This window comes from Gymnoscopelus microlampas (assembly GCF_963454915.1).
Source record: "Gymnoscopelus microlampas genome assembly, chromosome: 24".
NCBI lineage: Eukaryota > Metazoa > Chordata > Actinopteri > Myctophiformes > Myctophidae > Gymnoscopelus > Gymnoscopelus microlampas.
In genome coordinates this window covers 35425427-35440741 of record NC_139961.1, presented here as the reverse complement: position 1 = coordinate 35440741, position 15315 = coordinate 35425427, and the positions used below count along the sequence as shown (strand labels likewise).

Genomic DNA, 15315 nt, shown 5'->3' with positions numbered 1-15315 from the left:
CAAACATTGATGACAACATCAATACGGGGCTCATCAAAGGCACCACTCTCTTCACACAGGGTGTGATTTTTTTACTGCATTATAAGCATCACAAACAGAGATACATTACAATATCCACAATCCCTCAGCACTCTGCTCAGCTCTTAAGAATGCTAATTTGTTAATTGCATGGGCTGCTTTGTCTCAAGTTAAATCTATTCTGTTTCTACGTCTTATTGTGCTACTATTGCATATTTATTTTTGCCTTTCATTCCTTGGCCCTGTTTATCGCTGCTTGCAGCTATATATTTATAATTGTTTTTATATTTTGGGGAGGTTGCCTACCACTTATGCCCACAAATACCCCTGCACATCTATTCTCTAAAACTGTGCAGAGCGGACTAATTTCAGTGACCATGCCTGGGTCACAACATTCACAAATCTGGCAGAAATAGTTATGTAAAGTATGAATATCCAGTCAGGGTGAAGTGTTGACAATTTATTAGTTAGATTCAGGCAGAGAAACAGCATTTACAGATCAGTATAGTCAGGCCTCCTGGTCTGACCAACAGCCCCTCGGGGCAGAAGACTCCTAAGGTATCATATGGGACACCTCTTATACCCAGGGACATTGTCCTAAATGGTCATTGGTCAAGGATATTTGCTATACTAAGTGACAGTATTGACATAATTGACAATTCTATGCAAGAAAGACCACAATACACATCCAGCTGTATGACATAATGAAAGGCCTTTCTTAAAATACAACAGTTGGAGGGACCGAGGCCTAATTTAATATGCAAAACAATTTTACACTATTGTGTAGTAGGGGGTCCCTTCTTTGTCTTCGTATCAACTAAGTGGTCCTTGGCCTGAAAAACCCTGCTGTAGACAGTGTTCACTCTGTATCATTGTATCATTTCAACACATGTCATCATGAAGGAGTGTGAGTGTTCCTCCAGGACACAGGATTGTACTTGTAGTAATTGTATGTTATTTTTTTACTCCTTTTGTTTTATGCATCCTAATGTCATCGTATAATTGTGTTTCCTTTGCTTGATATTTTGTGTAAAGCCCATTGAATTGCCTTGTTGTTGAAATGTGCAATACAAATAAAATTGCCTTGCAGTGCCTTGCCTTACTGTACCTATTCTATTTGACACAGAGACACTGAGGAGTCAGAGTACAACATGAACCCAGGATAGAGGGGTTCAGTGAATGTGGATTGGAAGGTGTACAGGTGTGTCAATGTGTCAGAGTGGACTCTGTAGAAGGACAGAGTGCCAGCAGGCCAGTCCAGATACACTCCTAATCTTCTGGAGGAACATGTGGAGAGGTGGAAAGGGAGTTGAGTCGTCTTCTTATTGTGCCAGACAGTGAAATTGGTAGCATACCTCAGACTCCAGGACTTGTCATTGTATCCAAACTGACAGTCATCCCATCCCTTTCTTTTGATTCCTCTGTATGCAACTGCTACAGAAACCTTTCCTCTACACTCTACCTCCCAGTAACTGCGTCCAGTCAAACCATCTCTACACAGCACCTGGTGAACCCGGTTAAATCTGTCTGTGTGATCAGGAGTCGACTGTTTCTTTTCCACTTCTGTCACCTTTCTTTTGTTCTCAGACAGAGAGAGGTTTGTGTGTGCTGTGTCTGGGTCCAATGTGAGTTCACAGGCATCTGATTGGGAGGATAAAATACAATTCAGCACCACTTTAGAATCAAATATGGCTTACTCCATATTTGGGCATGCCTGACACGGAACTCCATATATGGGCATAAAAGTTGACAGAGCGACAGATACAGAAATGTCTGTATAAGGCATGTTGTTTTGGGTAATGATTGACCACATTACAAATTACCTCAGTGAGATAATAACCTACATTATACTGCATGGTTATAACCAATCATCATTCAGAGTAGGATGTGCACAAGTGTACTGCTTTGTACAGTAGGCTGTTCATTTAAATAACTGAATGTGTGCACTTTGATTTCATGAATAAACCTGAATACACTTACACTTCTTCAAACCTGGTTTCAGAAAACACGATCCGCTATGGTCGACGCTGGGGGTGGAAGAGAGAGAAAATTAGGCCTATACATATTCTCTTTGATAATTGAACAATTGAACAAAGCTTTAAAAATGTAAAGCTGAGTAAAAATGCAGCTCTGGAGCTGGAGGTTGCCTAGCCAGGCATGCATGGCCAGACTAATATCACTGCGTAGATATTAGTCTGGAATCTCTGTGTGGAACCTGCATTTCCAAGGGGGGATTAAAATAAATCCTCTGGTGATAAACCCGACCCATATTTGCATACTGGGCCCTGATTGGTGCCTCACAACTGTGCGGGGCCAGACTCAGGGCAACACACTATAGTACTTGGGCGACTTTATTTATTCTACCCGCTACTCCTCCCACAGTTGTTGCGGCACACACTCGTGCCATATGTCAAATCGACCGGCTTCACCGGGAATCGTGTGCTTGTATTTTGCTAAGAGATATGTTATATAGTTTATTTGATTTTGATTCATTAGTGAATACATTTTTCCCATTGACTTATAATGGGAAATGCGAAAACTTCCATTCAAGTATTTGTCTCTCGGAAACCGTAAGGGCTACAGATACAACACTTGGAGGGGAGGTTCATAGTCCAGTGCCCTAATATTTAAAAAGAATTACACGCCCACGCCCATTTGCGTCTGTATCAATTTTCCGCCATTTTGAATTTTCTTCAAAACACTTTTTGCTCCTGGATTTTGTCCTGATCTCACAAAAATCGGTACACATGATCTATGGACCGATATTATAAACATATATAATCACACTTTTGATAGTCAATACCGTAATAGGCTTCCAAAGTTAGTGAGAGGTCCCTATTTTACAAGAAATGCCAAAAGTCACGAACAAAAACGTCCAGTCAATCCCAAATTTGCATCTCATGACGAGGGTTGTGTACTCAAGGAATTCCCCAAAACATTTCCACTTTGACCCATAAGGGGTGCCACAAATGCGAAAAATGTAACCGTTTGATGCAAAAAAAAGATTTTTGGGGGGGGTCAGTCCTCTCGAAATGAAATACAGGTGATCTCAGGAGTGACGTGACAACGCAATTGGCTTGCAAACGTTGTGGGAGGGGCCTATTTCTTTAGTGGGAAGGGCCTATTTCCTCAAATCAAAACGCAATGTATCACAAACGCAGATTCCGATCAGCACTGAATTCGAATCGCACGTCGCAGAGCCTCCGACGGTATTCCTCACAGCGTATTCCTCGTGTCCCGGTGGCCGCAACCCGCAACTCGCGTCGGTGCAACCACACTTGCAATTTCCCAGAATTGCGAATATTCTATAGTTTAACATCTTGCAGGCTACAGCACTGGTATATCTTACTTTATAAAGCCATTCTTACAAATCTTCCATCTTACAATTGTTCCAAATTTGTTAGGCTATACTGTTCCTCCACTGCGGACTGAGGCAGGTAAAAGAAGTCCATATCAACATTTTGGGAAAAATCTAGAACAATTGTGAAGAATTTTGAATTTTTTTAACACAAATCTTCTCTTCTGGGGGTCCCTGGCACAAAACATTTTCAGGTCCGCTGCCATATATATCTATCAATTTGGGGGTCCTTTGGGGGCACAATTCTTTTTTTGAGAACTACTGATATAGAAGGCGTTTGTAGAAACAGGTCTTAAGGAGATTACCGCTGAACTACTCACCAGTAGCTGTTCCTGCTTTGAGTTGTAGCTTTTGCTGTCAATAGGCACTCAATTGTGTACACTACAGTGTGTAAATGCAGTGCACTGAGCAGTAGACATTAGACAGTAGCATTCACCCACAGCCTAAGTATCTCATACCTAAGAGTGCCCAGGCTGCAGTGTGGATCATTCAGTACAGCAGAGAGGCCTCCTGTGTCTCCTGGGTGATTGTAGGTCAGGTCCAACTCTCTGAGATGGGAGGGGTTGGAGCGCAGAGCTTCGGCCAGATCAGAACAGCCTGTCTCTGTGATGAGACAGCCTGACAACCTACACACACACACACACACACACGCACGCACGCGCGCGCACAAACACACACACACACACACACACACACACACACACACACACACACACACACACACACACACACACACACACACACACACACACTGACACACAAGCACGCGCACGCGTACGCACATGCACACAAGCCCACATGCACACAAGCCCACACACACACACACACACACAAACAGTACAAGATTTGACACTTACATCAAAGACGTAGACGTTAACTTGAATAAACTCACATAATATGTTTAATCTATATGGTCACCAGTTGAACTGGTTCAGGAATACTGACCTGAGAGTCTCCAGTATACAGTGTGGACTCCTCAGTCCAACAGAGAGTACTGTCACTCCTGAATCCCGCAGTGTATTGTTGCTCAGGTCTAGCTCTTTAAGTCTTGAGGATTCGGAGCTGAGACCTGACGATAACTCCTTGCAGCATTTGTCTGAGAGGTTACAGCCACTCAACCTAAAGAAGTTTTAGTAATGAAATGTATAAATAGTTTATTTTCTGTAAAAGAAAGATCAGAATATTTAGATCCATTATATTTGTCATAATCCCTTTGCATTTGCATACAGACACTATGGTCATATGAGGCAGCTTGGTGTACAAGTACACCCACCAGCCATGATGGTGGGTGGGACTTGATGCTGAGTAACAAGCAGGGAGGCTTTGGGTCCCATTTTTATAGTCTTTCGGATCACTCAGCCAAGGGATTGAACCCCGGTCCCTAACCTCCCAATTTCAGAACGAACACTCTAACCAAAAGGCCACTGAGCTGTTTGATATTGCTAATGTGAAAACCAGGTAATGTGTACCATGGGAAAGTACTGCATTTTAGAAAGTTCAGTTACTCTGGGATCATAAGATGACCCGATTCAGTTCAATTCTGTTTGTTGGGGGTCGGGGGGGGGGGGGGGGGGAGTCCATTTGTGATCCTAACTGCCTTCGGGAAGAAGCTATTCAGCATCCTGCCGTACGTATCTAGCTATAATGGTCCTGTAAATCTTTCCCAACAACAGGAGGGTAAACAGGCCATGGGAAGGATGGTGAGGATCCCTTACGATGCTAGTGATTCTGCAGCCACAGCATTGGTTGCAAAGCCACCAAAGAGGGGAGAGGCAATGATCTCCCTTTACTCCTGAAATAAATAAAAATAAATAAATCTTTGGAACTATAAAGTATATTCCTCGAGATAAACTCCACATGTTTAATTTAGATGTCAACATAATATTTTTGGAGCTGTGCACCCAGCAAGTTTAATTGTACATTTTTGACTGAAGTTTTGCTCGCATTCCTTCTAGTTCAATTTAAATAGAAATACTAACAAAGCTGAGGAACACCTATTAGGCTGCAACGCGTCCATTGCTCTGTTTGGATGAGGCAAAAATAAATCTATGTGAAAAGGACATTCATTGAGTGCTGGCTGTTTTCTCATTCTCAGAAATACTGACCTAAGAATCTCCAGAATACAGTATCGACTCCCAAGGCCAGCAGAGAGCAGAATCACTCCTGAATCACCCACCAGCTCATTATCGCGCAGGTCCAATTCTCTCAGACGAGACGAGGTGGAGCTGAGAACTGGCAACAACTCCTTACAGCATGTCTCTGAGAGGTTACAGCCACTCAGCCTGAATAAGCATTAGTGATTTAAAAAATATATGTAGAAAAATGGACACATAACATTGAAAATATATAAGGTTATCAGTGCACCTACAGTGCTCTATTGGAGACTTTGACCACGGGCAGCAGCTTCAGAAGAGCCTCCTCTGAAGCAGAGTATTTCTTCAGGTCAAACACACCCAACTCTTTTTCTGATGTCAGCAATACGAAGACCAAAGCTGACCACTGAGCAGGAGAGAGTTTGTCGTTGGAGAGACGTCCTGACCTCATACACTGTTGGATCTCCTTCTCTAGAGAATGATCATTCATTTCATTCAGACAGTAAAACAAATTTATGCTTTTCTCTGTAGCGGAATTCTCTCTGATCTTCATCTTGATGTACTTCTTGACTGTTTCCTGACTGGTCTGGAAGCTAATTGGTTTCTGTTTCAGCAAATCTGATGAATCTTGTTGCAGGAGATCCTGATTGGTCTCCAATGAGAGGCCCAGCAGGAAACGGAGGAACAAGTCCAGGTGTCCATTTGGACTCTGTAAGGCCTTGTCTACAGCACTCTGGTAGAATTGAATCTCAAATTCATCTCCTGAAAGCTTAGATGTATTGGTTGTTTGTGGTTCTGACAACATGTTGTCACCAGTGTCATTAAATTTAAGAAATACATAAAGAGCTGCCAAGAACTCCTGAACACTTAGGTGGACAAAGCAGAACACCTTGCTCTTGTACAAACCATGTCTCTCTTTATACATCTGCGTGAACAATCCTGAATACACTGAGGCATCTCGGATATCAAATTTACACTCTATCAGGTCATTTTCATAGAAGATCAGGTTTCCTTTCTTCAGCTGTTCAAAAGCCAGTTTTCCCAGAGACAGAATTACATCCTTGGAAGAACGTATCTCAGCTTCATCATTATGCTTGGCTTTGTTCTGTCTATTCTGAGCCAACATGAAGTGGATGTACATCCCAGTCAGGGTCTTTGGCAGCAACCCCATCTCCTTTGTTCCCAACATTCCAAGAACTGTAGCAATGATCCAACAGAAGACTGGAATGTGGCACATGATTTGGAGGCTTCGAGATTTGTTGATGTGTGAGATGATTGTTCTGGCTTCGTTCTTATCACTGAATCTCTTCTTAAAGTACTCCTCCTTCTGGGTGTCAGTGAACCCTCTCACCTCTGTCACCCTGTCAACATACTCAGAAGGGATCAGATTGGCTGCTGCGGGTCGGGAGGTTATCCAAATGCGAGCAGAGGGAAGCAGGTTTCCCTGGATGAGATTTGTTAGCAGAACATCTATGGTGACCAGCTCTGTGTCATCAGTGCAGATCTCATTGTCCTTGAAGGATAACGGAGGCTGACACTCATCAAGGCCATCAAAGATAAATACAACTTCGGACTCATGGAAGTTGTAGATTCCTGAATCCTTGAGTTCAGGAAAGTACTGATGAAGAAATCCAACCAAGCTGTAATTCTTGTCCTTCTTCACCTTATTCAGCTCTCGGAATGTGAATGGAAACATGAAATGGATATTATGGTTGGCTTTGTCTTCTGCCCAGTCCAGAGCGTACTTCTGTGTTACGACAGTTTTACCAATGCCAGCCACTCCCTTCATCATCACTGTTCTAATTGGTACATTTTGTCCAGGTAAACGTTTAAAGATGTCATCAAATTTGATCAGTGTTTCTGGTCTGGCTGGTTCCATGGATGTTTCAATCTGTCTGATCTCATGTTCCTTATTTACCTCTTCAATCCCTCCCTCTGTAATGTAGACCTCTGTGAAGATCTCATTCACAAGGGTTTTTCCATCTGTTTCCTTCCACTCCGACAAACAAAGAGATTTCCTCCTCACATTAGACTTGAATTTTCTTCGTTGACTCAAAGGAGAAAGAGGTTCTAAATGAACAAAGGACAGACAACATCATTAAGTGCGCGTTGATAAATATGGTCATCACTGAGAGGTCTTGGTAATTCAAAAGTTAAAAGTGGGTTGTTGCTGTTTTTATTTTAATTGAAAGTGACACCTGTACTAAAACAAAAGTAATTTAGTAGTACATTTGATCTTACCAATATTCCCCAACAGGTAGGGTACGTGTTGTTTCAGGGCATTGTAAAATGCTGCTTTTAGGCCTATTACCGCTTGAATCATTGTATACAGTAGCCTCATTTTGTTCATGCTTGTCTTTTCAGCATTAATTTCGGTGTAGAGCTCATGATGGACCATGGTTCCTAGACTGTCTACTATAGACATGACTGTGGAACCTGGAACTGTTTGAATCAACTGTGCCCTGTGCTGGATCACAAAATGTGCTGTTTGCAAGACAAAAGGAGAATGATTGAGATACATGTATCACAGAAAACTGTCATTATATTATGAAAAATGAAACTCCCTGCATATCTTCATTTAACCCCACATAAATAGTAGTGTAACAAATGGTGCATTTTGTTTTCAAATAAGATATTGAGGATATATACCCTGTTCAAACAAAAGGTAGCACCAGCCAACAACCTACTCACTGATTACCTCAAGCATTGAACAGTACCAAGGACAGAAAAAGCTCACCTTTTTCTTCATCCGATTTTTCTGAAGTCGAGTCGTCAACAGCAGTATCCTGTTGTACACAGTCATGTTATTTCCTCATCATCATATACACATAGATCATGCCGAGTGCATGAACAAATATGATTAATGATGTACAGCCAAATGTCATCATGCAACCACTGGTTGTCGAGGTGGTGTCCACTGTCCAGATAATAATGTGGACTTTAATGGAAAACCTGGTCTGACAGATAGAACCAAGGTGTGCCGCATTTGTTATGTAGAGTGGCTAACTTGACAGTAAGTATAAAACCTTCTCTTCATCAAGACTATAATTTATATGGGCTTCCCAACTGAATTTACAACTTTACTTTATCAATCATTAACTCTATTTTTCTATTCCCAAAAATCACACTTTGTTTTTATAATTTATTTGAATCTAAACATAATTTCGGTTTCCCCAATTCAACACAGACAACCTCCAACAGCTGCTGAAGGTTCTCCCCGGAGCAAAAAATATCAGTATCGTCCGCAAAAACAAAACAAATTCAAAATACTTTGCATATATCATTTATATATAAAATAAATAATTTATGACCTAATAGACCCTTGTGACATGCCAAAAGTAATAACTGAGCTTGTTGACCTATACTCACCCATCTGTACAAACTGTTGTCTATTTTCAATGTAACTTTTAACCCAATTAAGCCCTACCCCTCAAGCACCATATCTTTCAATTTTTGAAGCAACATGTCATGGTAAATTGTATCAAATGCTTTCTTTAAATCAATAAATACTCCTATCGCATCAACTGAACTAGTTAATTCTTCTATTACATCTATTAGTGCCATTGAAGTTGATCTGTTAGTCATATTGACAATCTGTTTGCAGCTGATGTTTTTCTATGAAACTGTCTAACCATGCAGAAAAAAGTTGTCCAAGGATTTTTGAAAATTGTGACAGCAAGGAAACTGTCTTTGTAAATTGTGAAAAGATTCACTGTCTGACCTTCTCATCGCTGCCTGTGAGCTCATCCACCTTGGTGTGACTCTCTTTATCGATGTCCCTCTTGCTGGGAGAATCCTTGAATGGGATTATATTAAAACTGAAAATGTTATGGTGATGAAAATGTTATGGTGATAAAAAAAAGAAATAGGAGGGGTGAGACAGGTATTTGCAAACTAGATTAAACATTGTTTTCAACTTGAGAACGGACCTTAATGATGATCACATCGAAGCAATATGGGCTAACATTCGACAAACACACACACACACACACACACACACACACACACACACACACACACACACACACACACACACACACACACACACACACACACACACACACACACACACATTGACTGACACACACACACACACACACACACACACACACACACACACACACACACACACACACACACACACACACACACACACACACACACACACACACACACACACACACACACACACACACATTGACTGACAGACAGATGAGCTCACAGTCTGACCTTCTCATCGTCGCCTGTGATCTCGTCCACCTCGGTATCACTCTGTTTATCAATGTGCTCGTCCCTCTCACTGGGAGAGTCCTTTTTGGGTGTTTTGTGTATTGGAATCACCTTAGCAATTTTCATCTGACAAGGAAAAGAGCCTGTTTAAATTATAAGTTACAGATATGTATTTGGCCCCATATACGGTACGTTATGTCTGTATCTATCTGATCTATGCTAAATGAGGTCTGAAAATGTTTGCAGCAGATCGAGTGCAGCCAAAAGCCTAGAAAAGGAGTAGTGATTGAGCAGATATCAGAAATGGTAAAATTTGGCCGTGACAATATCAAACCAAACTTCCAGGGGCTTTAAGATTTAAGGACCCATGAAAACCCTGTATTACCATCACAGCAATATATTGTGTGACACACACACACACACACACACACACACACACACACACACACACACACACACACACACACACACACACACACACACGGAGGCGAGCTCACTGGCTGACCTTCTCATCGCTGCCTGTGATCTCATCCACCATGGTGTAACTCTCTTTATCAATATCCTTCTTGCTGGGAGAATCCTTGAATGGGATTATATTAAAACCATAGTTATAACTTCTTTTGTTTTTATTCCAATACATATTTGAATCAAACCATAATTTCAGTTTCCCCAATTCAACACAGACAACCTCCAACAGCTGCTGAAGGTTCTCCCCATGCAGAGCAAAAAAAATCAGTATCGTCCGCAAAAACAAAACAAATTCAAAATACTTTGCATAATATCATTTATATATAAAATATGTAGTTTAGGTCCTAATAGACCCTTGTGGCATGCCCAAAGTAATAACTGAGCTTGTTGACCTATACTCACCCATCTGTACAAACTGTTGTCTATTTTGTAATGTAACTTTTAACCCAATTAAGCCCTACCCCTCTAGCACCATATCTTTCACTTTTTTGAAGCTACATGTCATGGTCATTGTATCAAATGCTTTCTTTAAATCAATAAATACTCCTATTGCATATTTTCTATTATCAACTGAACTTGTTAATTCTTCTATTACATCTATTAGCGCCATTGAAGTTGATCTGTTAGTCCTATTGACAATCTTGGTGTGACTCTCTTTATCGATGTCCCTCTTGCTGGGAGAATCCTTGAATGGGATCATATTAAAACCATAGTTATACCTTCTTTTGTTTTTATTCCAAGACAACATCCTGAAAATGTTATGGTGATGAAAAGGTTTGGGACTATTGCTGTACTTAAAGTCTGTTAATACTTTGACTGCACACATCCCCGGGTATGGACTAGTTTTTAATATAATTTGTAATGTATGTTTATTATAATTGGAATTTCTAAGTTATACGTTAATTGCAATGTAAATATAGTAACCTAGTTTTGCCATATTACATAATATAACACAATGTATAATGTGATTGTGGTAAATATTGATACACATTTATGGACTTATAGAGCCAATCTGAACACACACACAGAGATAAGTTACTGAGTGGTCTACAGCACATTCCAGAGAACACTAGATGTCCAGTTCAAAGGATGCTACCCAGAGGGCATCTGACCTTAGCTGACCTCTAGCATCTTGGGGTGTTGTTCTTCTGCACAATGGACACACACACACACACACACACACAGAGGAGATGTAGCACACACACCTAGCTCCGTGCACATCCAGTGTATGCAAGTACATACACACACATGTGAAGTCTGCCTATAAATTCTGTGAGGACAAAGAAACCGTCCCTTCTTCCCCTTCTTGCACAGGATCCCTTCTTGCCTTCTTGCCTTCTTGCCCTTCTTGTCTTCTTCCCCTTCTTGCCTCCTTGCCTTGCCCTTCTTCTTCTTGCTCTGTTCTGTTCCGGCCACACCATGTAGCAGCAAGGGCTGACATGTGCTCCTGTGCTCTGTACTCTGTTTTGTCCAATAAATCGACTTGAGGAACATTACTGGTCTGGACCTTTCAACTTCTTCTCCTTCCTACTAAATACTACATTTGGCGAACCAGCCAGGACGTGTAAATGGTTTGGTCTTTTTTAGACAACAGTGCTGGACACTGAGTGTCTGTGACCGTTCCACACGAGAAGAACTTTAGAAGAGGAGTAAAGCTGTGATTTTCTTTTTGGGAAGAAGATTTTTGAAAGCTCATCCGGACCAGATGCAGACCATCTTCCTACACAGATGCAGACCCACCAGAGGAGCAGGCTATGGAAAATTTACAAGAACTGATTTTCAACAGATCTACGATGGGACCTCACAGCACCAACCCTGTGATGACACTAGAACTCAGCCTCACAGCATCAACCCCTGTGACGACATGGAAGAAAAGAAGTAAAAAGAGGGTTACAGGAAAACTTCAGAGTAGTATGGACAGAGGACAGCAGCATGTTGGCTTGCTAGCTGCACAGACAGCTGCAGCAAGGATGCAACCAGGGAACAGCACTCAGCACTGAGGGGCACAGATGGCCCCCACCCATTCTTTGCCTATGCCATGGGATCCATCTCTCCTCCGTGTGACTGGACTTTGTGTTTGTGGACTGGATGGAAGGTTTAACATGTTTCAATGTTTGTCTGTCTTTTCAACAGGTTGTTGGTTGATGTTATATGTTTGTTGATATTTAGCTGACTAAATTGACATGAGGAGTATTAGAGGAAAGTTGACATGGGAAAGAAAATGAGTCAACAAGGTATTTGCCACGAATGTGAAGATTATTTGTTTTTATGGCCTAACCTCTGGCATTTTAACATTTCAATTGAGCGGGTCCGACAGAGGTTCGGAAGCTCTTGGCCTTGGAAAACAGAGATTTAAAGTACAAACAGATGTATTATCTTACATATCCTAAATTTGAAGATTGGGGAGAGTTTTTACACACAAACCAGCAGATCTACTATTCTGTAAGTGAGTGAAGACGCAGCTGTATCAACTAGTGTTTTGTTGAATGAATGTATGTTGGTTCTATGTTTGTGATAATGGTGATTTAAACTGCGGAGTGTTTGGCTGCCGTTTTATTGCAGTGTTGTAAAGGATTATTTTTCACTCTCTGGTCTCTTGTATTTAATGTGGGTTTACTTTGTGTTTTATTATTTCATTGACGGCACACTTTCCCTTCTGTTATCAATGTGTATGCTTCCGTAGGTAGGGTTAGCTTTGCCCAGTATTAAGACTGTGGAAAGTTTTACGCTCGGCGGAGGGGGCATTGGTGGAGGGTGGTGTTATCGATTAGTGAGTGTATGATTCATTGTATTCTTTCAGCTTCCATTGTTGGCTGATTAACATTTTTTCCCAGAGTTTAAGGAACAGAGAGACCTGCACACTGATTGGAAGGGGAATGCATTTTGATGCGACGTGAGCATCCTATGTATTTTCTGTGAATAAGATGTTCTGAGTTGTTTTATTTTTAAGCTTGTTTTATTGGGAAATAAGTTCCAGTGTTGCCGGTTATCGTCAGACGAGCGTCATGTGATCCATGGCTACGCAGTGATCGTAAGCCGACACGTTTCTAAATACTGATATTCTTGCATGATTTGTGGAACAGTTTGTCAATTATTATTTTGAAATTGAATGTGAATCACCTTATGACAATACTGTGTAATCTTAATGCCTGTTTTTATGTCTGATTGTGTCACAGTCATTTGTCTATCAAGGGGGGGCTATGAGATGATGTGGTGTGATGAGTTCTGTCTTTTTGAGGAGTATGTTTTGAATTATGGTTTTCTTACTTGTGTTTTGATTTTCTTCATTGTACCCTTGTTTACGTAGGACCAATAGGGCCCTCCGTAGGGGGGAATGTGGTAAATATTGATACACATTTATGGACTTATAGAGCCAATCTGAACACACACACAGAGATAAGTTACTGAGTGGTCTACAGCACATTCCAGAGAACACTAGATGTCCAGTTCAAAGGATGCTACCCAGAGGGCATCTGACCTTAGCTGACCTCTAGCATCTTGGGGTGTTGTTCTTCTGCACAATGGACACACACACACACACACACACACAGAGGAGATGTAGCACACACACCTAGCTCCGTGCACATCCAGTGTATGCAAGTACATACACACACATGTGAAGTCTGCCTATAAATTCTGTGAGGACAAAGAAACCGTCCCTTCTTCCCCTTCTTGCACAGGATCCCTTCTTGCCTTCTTGCCCTTGCCTTGCCCTTCTTCTTCTTGCTCTGTTCTGTTCCGGCCACACCATGTAGCAGCAAGGCTGACATGTGCTCCTGTGCTCTGTACTCTGTTTTTGTCCAATAAATCGACTTGAGGAACATTACTGGTCTGGACCTTTCTACTTGTGTCACCTAATTTACTACATGATAAAATAAAAGTTGTGTTCTGTGCAAACCTTAATAGAATAAGTGCAGAATGCTGTCACGTGATGTCACTATTAAAGATTTTCAAAACTGTACCAAAAACAAACAAACTAAAAGTGCGCTCCAGGATCCCCGCCGGGCCAGGTTCCCTACCCACGGCCTGCAAAGTTTGGAAGGCAGTCACAGCCAATTTGAGTGGAACCTGTGAAATCGTACTGATACATCCATGATCATGATGACCCCACAGATAATATGTTCCCATTTGTGTGAGTCTTGGACACACGTGTTCTCACAACCACACACACACACACACACACACACACACACACACACACACACACACACACACACACACACACACACACACACACACACACACACACACACACACACACACACACACACGTCTGACTGACAGACAGACAGATGAGCTCACAGTCTGACCTTCTCATCGTTGCCTGTGATCTTGTCAACCTCGGTATCACTCTGAATATCGATGTGCTCAAGCTCGTCCCTCTCACTGGGAGAGTCCTTTTTGGGGACTCCCATGTAACTAATAATGTAATTCCACCCAACCCACACCTTCATCCAAACCAGGTACTGGGAAAGAAAAAACAAAGAAAAAAAATGAGTTATTATTATCAAACAAGATCCACAATTACCTAATTCATGATCCATTATTGCTTTGTACACAGCAAAAATCCTAATGCTACGTGCGGTTACAAAGTGGCATTCAGCATCCAGTTTCGAGAAAGTGTCATGTAAACTCCTGAAGAGTGTAAATGTTCAGACAGGACATTAAGCTAGAAATTAAGTCATTTCCCTTACCAACACAGCGTAGCGTTTTCTGTACCGGCGGACTACTCCAAAAAGTCCCAGGATACCCATGATGATCCAGAAGAAGTTGTCCATGATCTGTGCCCACTGGTAACCTGTGCAGTTCTCTGAATATGTCAACAGGAAAGGTAGTAGCTGCACACACAAATAACACACATTAGCTCAGACAGACCTAATGTTGAAAATCAAGATTTTGATTGTACGACCTACGGATCAAGAGTTATACTGTTGGCCAAAACATGAAGTGGCCGGTTATAGTGCCACCATGAGGCCGATTTGAGAATTTGGGGTACAGGTTCTTTCTTGGCCTACTGAGAATGTGCAAGCAAAGTTGCACTGCAATCGAAAGCTGCGTTCAAGATTTGTTCCATTTTGTGCAAAATGAACCTCTTACTTGGAACTGGCCACTCAGAATGGATTCTGGGAAAAAATGACAGATACATCT

At 41.6% G+C, this 15315-nt stretch overlaps 1 protein-coding gene across 2 annotated transcripts; it reads right to left on the bottom strand.

Moving 5' to 3' along the window:
* Nucleotides 1–465: 465 nt before the first annotated feature.
* On the bottom strand, nucleotides 466–14970 carry LOC311040885 (protein NLRC3-like). 2 transcript variants are annotated; one of them, XM_084051265.1, is made up of 13 exons: nucleotides 14862–14970; nucleotides 14478–14633; nucleotides 10205–10279; nucleotides 9700–9825; nucleotides 9191–9265; nucleotides 8207–8255; nucleotides 7711–7953; nucleotides 5745–7539; nucleotides 5482–5658; nucleotides 4322–4495; nucleotides 3835–4002; nucleotides 1999–2045; nucleotides 466–1659 (listed from the first exon to the last, which is right to left on the bottom strand). In XM_084051265.1, the coding sequence occupies exons 1-13, from the start codon at nucleotides 14943–14945 to the stop codon at nucleotides 1127–1129; spliced, it is 3702 nt and encodes a 1233-aa protein (XP_083907391.1). In that variant the 5' UTR covers nucleotides 14946–14970; the 3' UTR covers nucleotides 466–1126. The 2 variants fall into 2 exon arrangements, with proteins under 2 accessions (XP_083907391.1, XP_083907392.1); XM_084051266.1 differs by lacking the exons at nucleotides 9700–9825; nucleotides 10205–10279; nucleotides 14862–14970 and having other exon boundaries at nucleotides 14478–14506.
* Nucleotides 14971–15315: the final 345 nt, after the last annotated feature.